At 34.9% G+C, this 9,669-nt stretch overlaps 1 protein-coding gene across 1 annotated transcript; it reads right to left on the bottom strand.

The window, feature by feature from the left end:
- Nucleotides 1–1,421: 1,421 nt before the first annotated feature.
- On the bottom strand, nt 1,422–4,778 carry LOC135149522 (uncharacterized). The gene is made up of 4 exons (XM_064085248.1): nt 4,186–4,778; nt 2,314–4,092; nt 2,127–2,232; nt 1,422–2,030 (listed from the first exon to the last, which is right to left on the bottom strand). The coding sequence occupies exons 1-4, from the start codon at nt 4,776–4,778 to the stop codon at nt 1,422–1,424; spliced, it is 3,087 nt and encodes a 1,028-aa protein (XP_063941318.1).
- Nucleotides 4,779–9,669: the final 4,891 nt, after the last annotated feature.

The raw sequence follows: 9,669 nt of genomic DNA, 5'->3' as shown, positions 1-9,669 counted from the left end.
TTGGATTTGATGCTAGTCTGGTGCGGTTACTCCTTGTTCTAATAAAGGTTTAAATTGAGTTTGCTTTATCCTTTTTCTAATTAGATAAATATTTGCTTTTGAAAAAATAACATGGTGTTATACCCTAATATTTTTAAGTTTGTATAATTTTAAAAGTTTGAGCTTCTCTAAGGTTGAGAACATGTTTGCCTTCAAAATCTATGTTACTACGATTTCTTCTATGGCATTTCCCCCCTCCTTTTGCCCTCCTTAGTACGTTTTTTGGATTTTCAATTAATCCATGCAGACTAGCGAACATCTGAGCTTCCCAGATTCTTTAGTGGCCTTCCCCTGCCTAATTTTGCACTCTTAAGTGCCACTTGTATAGCAACAACTGATCCTTGGGGAGTGGAAACATTCGTGCCCAGTTTTTTTTACCGTATTTCCTTAACTTGTTTTACACTTTTTAGAGGCTTTTTGTGGTGCATTAATTGATCCTTAGACAACAACATCAACTTGTTTTACACTTTTTAGAGGCTTTTTGTGGTGCATTAATTGATCCTTAGACAACAACATCCCGATCACCGGAGATAAACAAGGTGTGCACATAACTTCTTCCCACCCGCTTCAAGGGCTTCTTTCTCGGTCTTCCCCTACTTCATTTTGTACCTCGATCTTAATGCCATTTGTTCAATATTAGTTTCCTAGGGTGGTACTTCGTCAACAACCCGCTTTATGCCATGACACTCTGAGTGCATCTTAATAGGTCGAAATTGTTGCACATGTGATGTGGTAGCCAAGCCATTCTTATTACCATTATTGTTACTAACTTTTGGAACAAAAGATCTTGCATATGATCATAATGACCAACACCAAAAGTTGTATGTATCAGCGGAATAGATGTTATTGCAAGTTTTCATGAGTCATGATTGACTTGTGTTCTTTTAGATCACCTATTTGTGGAGTCATCCTATAAATAAGAGAAATAATATAAAATAATTTTGATAAATTTCTCTTATTTTGATTCTGGTTGTAAGTACCAAAAACTAGATCTCGTTTATAAGAAAGCCACAGTAACCATGGTTTTTGTGTGCAAGACGCGGGAGGAAGTCATAATAACACAAGGCTAACAAGTTCCCACAATAATTTGCCTATAAATGAGTGCTTGTTAGAAGGAGACTTATTGGTAGCATTTATAAAAGGTTCTAATTGTCAGAGATCTTGAAATAATCTATGTTGGTATTAATCTGTTTTCTTTTCTAATCATTTTATCAGGATAGTATATTAAAGATACAATCCTACAATAATAACAATATTATCATTAACAATAAGTAAGGAAATGTAATTATATTCACAAGCATAACATACACCCCACAAATAAAATAAAATAAATTTATAGATTACCTTCATTCTCGAGCACACACAATTTTCTATCTTCAGCGTTAAATCAAATTGGAACGATTTGAGAAACATGAATTATGAATTGAGTTATCTGAGCAGAATGGGGGATTTTCCATGATTGTGTCTCCTAAATCATCATCATTATACACCTCTTGATAATCTCGAGTGGTAGAGGTTAATACAACAGACCATTTGGCATCGACCGGATCTTCAACATAAAAAACTTTTTTAACTTGATCAGTAGAGACATATTTATCTTTCTTGTGCCCTTGTCGACTTAGATCCACAAGTGTGAACCCAAGGTCATCCACCTTTATGCCTTTGTCATTGTCTGCCCAGTTACACAAGATCAACAATGGGGCCTTGAATGCATGATAATCCAGCTCCCATATTTCTAAAATCACTCCGTAGAAGGTCATATCACTCTCCACGGGGTTTTTATCCTTGGCACTAGACACTTGGACCGTCTTAGCAACTAATGACACGCCACTGTTTTGAACAACCCTGACATGGTCTCGATCCTTTGTAAAGTATCGAACCCCGTCAACTAGATAAGCTTCGTAAGTAAAAACAGAAAATGATGGCTTTCCGGCTAGCCATCTGATGGTATCTGAAATGTCTTGGGGATTCTTCATCATTTCACTACTAACCTACAAATTGTAACAAACAAAAAATCAACTCAATTCTATATTAATTACTACGCAGCCACTAAAGTGTGCACAAAAGGAAACGTTAAAAAAACTAACTTTTTGCTCAAACCAATCAGCAAATAGCCGATTGTGCTCTCTCAAGAGCCAATGCACACTTTTCTTTTTTCCTCGGTATATTTCCTCTAGATGCTCCTTATGCATTCTGTGAAAATGATTATAATTAAACAACAATACAAAACTTGGACAAAAAAGTGAAGAATTTACAAGGATATTAAATTCTTACACGATGTATGGATGTACTTCAGGATTGTTTAGAAGCACATGTAAATGAGCCTCATCTCGCTCTTTTTCTTCAATTGATTTCATTATCACAACAGATAATGGACCACTTAGCTTTCCTGCATCTTTGCGAATACCAGCAGTGGTGCAACTTTGATTAACAAACTCTTGGCAGAATTCTACCGACTCTTCTCCGAGGTAGCTTTCTGCTATACAACCTTCGGGATAATAACGGTTTCTTACGTAACTCTTCAATACCTTATTAAACCGTTCAGAAGCATACATCCACCTATAAAACACTGGCCCACATAACCGTAATTCCCGAACCAAGTGAACTACCAGATGTATCATTACATCAAAAAATGATGCTGGAAAGATCTTTTCCAGGTCACACAAGGTCACTATGACATCTGTTTGTAACTTATCTAGTTTCGACACGTCTACAATTTTGCAGCATAAAGCATTAAAAAAGAAACATAGTCTTATTATTGTGACCCTCACATGTTTGGGAAGAACCGAACGAATTGCGACAGGAAGTAATTGCTGCAGTAGGATGTGACAATCATGGGACTTCATCCCAAACATCTTCAATTCATCCATCGAAACACAATTTTTTATGTTCGACGCATGTCCATAGGGAAGTTTCATATGCATTAATGATGATAAAACTACCTTTTTTTCAGCCTTTGACAAATTAAAAACAGAAGGAGGCAAGTAGGTCTTCCTAACTCCGACTTCAGGAGCTAAATCAGCCCTGACCCCCATATCAATCATGTCAAGACGAGAAGCAGCCGTATCTTTAGACTTAAATTTCATATTCAATAATGTGCCAATCACACTATCACACACATTTTTCTCGACGTGCATGACATCAAGACAATGACGAACATGGTGAAACTTCCAATATTCCAACTCAAAAAAAATCGATTTCTTCTTCCATGGACAGTCCACCTTCTTTGACTTTCTTCCTTCCCTCCCAAATTCAAATTTAATCCGTTCTTGCTGCGCTAAGACCTCTTCTCCAGAAAGAGGTTGCCGTGCGTGCCCCAACTCCTGTTCTCCATTAAATGCTGCCCGCTGCCTCCTATAAGGATGATTTCTAGGCAAATAACGTCGATGACCTAAATAACACATCTTCCTACTATGGCTCAAATATTTAGCAACGGTATCATCCCCGCATACTGGACAACACATATAACCTTTATTAACGCAGCCAGACAAGTTTCCGTAGGCAGGAAAGTCATTTATTGTCCATAACAAAACTGCTCTCAAATTAAAATATGATTTACTATGCGCATCATACACATTTGGTTCGCCTTCTTCCCAAAGCTTCTTTAAATCATCAATTAACGACTGTAAATACACGTCGATGTTATTACCAGGCTCATGCGGACCGGAAACTAGTATTGTTAACATCATAAACTTCCTTTTCATGGCTAACCAGGGAGGAAGATTATATATTACTAAAACTACCTGCCAACAAGTATATCTGTTTGTTAGTCCATTATTATGTGGATTTATCCCATCTGCCGACAAAGCCAAGCGAATGTTTTTTGCTTCGCTACCAAATTCTGGCCACCTATAATCAATATTTCTCCATGAAGGCGAGTCAGCGGGATGTCGCATCTTCCCGTCTTGTATTCGATGCTTTGCGTGCCAAGTCATTTGTTCGGAGGTGGTAGGAGATTTAAACATTCGTCTAAATCTAGGAATAATTGGAAAATACCACATGACTTTTGCCGGAACATTGACTCTTTCTTTACCATGTTTTCCTACCTTCCACCTAGATACATGGCACTTAGGACACTCAAAAACATCAGAATATACACCCCGATAGAGTATGCAGTTGTTTGGACAAGAGTGAATTTTTTCCTACTCTAGGCCTAAATCAGACAAGGTTTTCTTTGCTGCATATGCATTTTGTGGCAGGACATTATCTTTGGGAAGGAGTGATCCAACAGAAGAAAGCAAATCTGTGAAGGCACTATCACTGATTCCAAACCTAGCTTTCCAATTATGTAATTTCAGCATCGACTCTAACTTGGTACATTCGCTACCATCGAATAAAGGTTGTTCAGCATCAGCCAAGAACCGCCTAAACTCGTACGATTCATTATCATAGTCCCCTGAATTATACGCAGCATCACAAACATTAACTGTTTCCGAAGCTGAGGCAACGGGGGCAGCGGGGACAGGGGTAGGACCTCGGCAATTACTATCAACTACTGACCTAGTCCTAGACTCTTTCTTATGCCAAATCCAATCAACATACCCTAAACTAAACCCATATTCGTACAAATGACCCCTGATAATCTTTACGGGATATTTCTTGAAGTTGACACAACGTGAACAAGGACAGGGGATTTTTTTGGGGTCACAAGAGTTCTCCTCAGCAAATATCAAAAACTGCTCGACCCCCATTTCATATTCTAGTGAATCCCTATCTTTCGCAATCCATGACTTGTCCATGTTATCCCCAAAGTACTACCTGATTGTCAAATTACTTGTCAAATAACTTGCTAAAATTTTTTATCTAAAATGACAGATGGGTTGTGAGTGTGCCTACTTATTATCAAAACAGCCTAGTTAATAAGAAAAACATAACATAATAGAACATATATATATATATATATATATATATATATATATATATATATATCATATCATATGAGCACAAACATAAACATAGGCCAGGCCCCATTCAAGGCAGGTGCACAAAACAGAGAAACCACTCCAGTTTGGACACTAGCTAGCTAATTCAATATAAAAAACCACTCCTGTTTTTTTAGTAGTGTCACTGTGTAGAGACAAGGATATGAAGAGATAATGGGCTGGCCTTGGTGATTTGGGAGCATTAGCTTTTTAGAGTTCAATTAAAGTAAATCACAGTCTTTATTAAAGAAGATACGAATATAAATTCTACTTAAATGTGTTAATGTAAAATCTAATCATCAAACCCCATGTCCTCCTTATTTATATTCTCCTTGTTTAGCAACTCTGAGTTCTCACACCCAATATTTAATACTCCACCCTCTCTCAGCTCTCATCCACTGCACACCACTTATTTCTTTTTATATGCTTGTGAAACTAGCCAGAACAAACAGCCTTGTCAAGCCCTTTAACATACAAATACATGCTACTACACATACAACTACATATAAACATACAAATACATATAAACATTCACAGATACTCCAATCAGTTTATGACAAGCAACTACAAACATACAAATACATATAAACATACAAATACATATAAACATACAAATATATATAAACATACACAGAGAACCAAAACCACAACTACAAACTATCTCATTTCCCAAAAACACACACTGAAATACATATATACATACACATACAACCCCACAGACTCCAAACTCCACACTCGAACTCAAGTAATAAATAAGAAATTACCTCCTCCAACTCGAACAGAGCTTGAACAGACTTGAAAAGAGACTCCAAGCTCGAACTCCAAACCCCACAGACTCCAAACTCCACACTCGAACTGAACTCCACACTCCACACTCGAACTGAACTCGATCTGTTGAAAAAGGGGGAAGAACAAATGAGTATTGTAATCGAACATACAAAGGGGGAAGAACAAATTTGAGGATGAAATCAACCTTTAGCGCACAAATTTGAGGATGAAATCGGCCCAATTGGAAGCTAGGGTTCGCTCGCTGAGAAAGGGGGAAGAACGGGGAGAGAGAATCTATTTTGCACAAATGATTTAATTTAGGTAGTTTGATTAGTTTTATGTCTTTTTCCTTTTAATTTTATGTTTAAAGACAGGTGTTGATGTCTTGTTCAGACAACACATCAACTAAGCGGGGGTTTTAAAAGCGGGATGTTTTTGTTTGTGAAAAATTTGGCTAAGTGGGGAATAGCAGCGGGGAAGCGCGGCCAATTTTTTAAAAACATGTTTTAGACATCGGTTTTACACTGAGATGATGTCCAGTTTTTTAATAGACATCGGTTTTTAAAATTTCGATGTAAAAAAGGGTTTTAACATCGGTGGTTTTTTTAACCGATGTCTAATCTGTGATGTCTAATCCTGTTTTTCTAGTAGTGGAGGGGTCATGATAATTTTGTACATATAAAAATTATAGCGGCATGAAACTTTATATCCATGTTAATAATAAATGTTGCACATGGTGGAAAATTTCAAATTTAAATTATTTGTTATCTAGATATCTTTTGTAGAATGATAAAAATATAGGAATTCATATGAATAATTTAGATGATACTTTAGAAAAATTATTATGAACAGGGATATTGAGATTTAGATGATACATCTTAGATCTATGAGTAGCTTGATGATTCTAATTGATGATTGTTTCTATACAAGAATTATCAAAACTAGTCATAGACATAAGATATCATCAAAATATTAATATCTTTTTTCATAATAATTTTGTAAAAATATCATCTAAATTCTTCAGATAAATACATACATTTTATCATTTCATTGAAGATATTAAAATAACAGACAATTTAAATTTTGAACTGCATGACCTTTTGCAAAACTTGAACTAACATGGGCATAAAGTATCACTAGACTACAAGATCTATATTTTTATGTGTATATAATTACCATGACCCTACACATAAGCCAATTCATAATTCATCTTTCTCAAATTATTCCCCATTGATTCACCATCCAAGATAGATTATTGTTTGTGCTCGGAATGAAAGTAATCTGAAAATTTATTTTATTTTGTTTATGTGTATGTGTGTATGTGTTTTTCATTCTTATGAATATTTTCTTTCTTTACTTATTGTTAGTGATGATATTATTATTATTATTGGAGGATTGTCTAGAAATTATACCTTATGTTCAAGGATTTGAATCTTTAATGTATTATCCCAATAAAATGATTAGAATAGATAACGTTATACTTGACTAATTGAGCCCCATGATGATTTTTTCAAGATCTCTAACAATTAAAACCTTTTATGAATGCTACCAAGAATTCTTCTTCTAACAATGAGCTCATTTTATGGTAACTATGATAGGAACTTCCTGGCCTTATTATGACTTCACTCCCGGGTCTTGGAAACAAAAACAAGGCCATGGTAGTGTGGTTTACCCACAAAATTTAAAATTTTGTCTGGTGCATCTTTCACTTAACCATACTATACCAATACCTGCGAGCATGTAGGAGCTTGGTGCCTAGTACTTACAACCAAAATTGATGAAATGAGAGAAATTTATAACAATATATTGTATATTATTGCTCTGATTCACACAATGACTCTACAATTGGAGACCTAATAGAACCAAACTGACTCGAGCGGGATTCCGGAGAAACTTGTGCTAACATCTATTCCGTTGGTTCGTACTACTGTTGGTGTTGAACACGACAATTATGTGAAGTTTCAAATGATTAGTAATAATTATGGTGCTGGGAATGGCCTGGCTACAACATCACCTGGGCAACATGTTCGACACATTGAGACACACTCTGAGTGTTATGGCACATAGTAGGTTGTTGATGAAGCACCACCCTAGAAAATTATTATTGAACAACTAGAGCCAAGATGTACAAGATGAGGCCGGGGAAGGCGGCATAAGAAGCCTTGGAGCAGGTGGGTGGAAGTTATATACCTTCACACTTTGACTGTCTACCATGACCGGGATGTTGTTGCCCAATGATTAATTTGATGCCACCACAGATGGCACTTAAAAGTGTAAAACAAGTAAGCGGACGACCATAAAAGAATGAGGGCATGAATTTTTCCACTCCCTAAGGAAGGAGGTTTTGCTCTATAAGTGGCATTTAATTAGAGTGCAAAACGATGCCGGGGAAGGCCACAGAAGAATCTTGGCACGAATGTGCTACACCATAGGGATTAATTGAATCTCCATAAATGATACTCAGGAGGGCAAAAAGAGGCAGAAAAATGTCATAGAAGAAGGTGTAAATAACCTAGGTAAGATTATTTTAACTATCTTGTGATGTATATCATCTTATTATTAAGAATTGTATGAATTTGACTTGGTTTTACTTTTCTATAAATATGGTTATTGTTTCATATTAGAGGGTGAAATTCTCCGAAAGATGGTTGTTATATAAGTCTTTTTTTGATGTTTTTTCATCAACTCTTCTTTTTTAACTAGTTGATTTGTTTTTATACATGATTTTAGTGAGTTGGAACTATAGTAATTTTGAGAGAAAGTGATAGGGTTCATGATTATATGATATTACATTATGTAATATTTTTAATGCATAGATATGTTCTTCTCCTTCCAACCCACTTAACATATAGTACTCCCTCCTTCTCATTTTAATGGTCAGTTTACACAACTCACACATATTAAGAAATACTAAATGTGACATGTTTTTATCATTGTCATGCATTGGTTATACAAAAATACTAGTAAGTTTTCATTTAAAGTCAACATAATTTGCATTGTAAATGATGAAAATTGTGTGGGCTAATAAATATTTACATTGAAACTTGTAAAATATTTGTATTGCACAAAGAAGATGGACAAATAATATTAGATTTTTTTAGCAAATAATATGTCTAATTGATTGTTATGCTTATATACAGGATTTTCAGGAGGACTTGTTTGTGGAATTAAACTTTCTGGCATGAATAATGTGGCTAACCACATGGTATATACACTTACTATGCCTATTTTAATATTTACTTGATTTTTGATGTACTATGTTATTGGAATTGTGTTAGCATGTATCATACATCAGTGACTATTTTTTTTAAAATTTTTATTTTATTTTTTTTATCTATTATGTTATTCTCGATATTTTTTTTATTTCCTCGTCAAATTTCAATTATAGTGAGGCTCATGCATTGTAATCATGTTTCCATCTTAAGTCTTATTTAAATCTTGAATTTATATTTTGCTATAGTCTCATTCATGTAGTTGCTATAAAATATCCTTTATTCATGTATGTTAACGCCCATATTTATTATTAATTTATGACAATTATGTAATAAAATTTCTAATAAGTCATTATAACCTCAAGCCTCCTATCACATTCCATCTACTATTATTCTTAAACTATAAATGCAGAAAAGTAATGAAGAAACTGCTCTAAGAAGGATGTGGATCACCCTTTACCCATCCCCAAACAGATATAGAATAATGTCTTTATTGAATTTCTTGTTGGCTTACAAAATGTAAAGAGGTTCATGGAAGAATTAGAGAGTTAGAATAGAAAACGAATGAATCCAAATACCAATGTTTGAATGTGTTATTCTTATAAGAAAAAAGTACATTATTGTATCACATCAAGCAAAAACATACTGATCATATTAATTAACACAAATATGTTGTTTTCTCATTTTAATTTTTATTTTTGCATGAGAATTTTCTTGATAGCTCATTC

Source organism: Daucus carota, chromosome 9 (assembly GCF_001625215.2).
Source record: "Daucus carota subsp. sativus chromosome 9, DH1 v3.0, whole genome shotgun sequence".
NCBI classification, from domain to species: Eukaryota; Viridiplantae; Streptophyta; class Magnoliopsida; order Apiales; family Apiaceae; genus Daucus; species Daucus carota.
This window is presented reverse-complemented; position numbering and strand designations above follow the sequence as displayed.

Bases quoted from the DNA above. Each gene is read 5' to 3' on its own strand.
- LOC135149522 (XM_064085248.1), bottom strand. From the start codon at position 4,778: ATGGACAAGTCATGGATTGCGAAAGATAGGGATTCACTAGAATATGAA. The intron at 2,233-2,313 runs GTAAGAATTTAA...TCATTTTCACAG, and splicing joins GAAGTACATCCATACATCGT to AATGCATAAGGAGCATCTAG. The intron at 2,031-2,126 runs GTTAGTTTTTTT...TACAATTTGTAG, and splicing joins CTGATTGGTTTGAGCAAAAA to GTTAGTAGTGAAATGATGAA.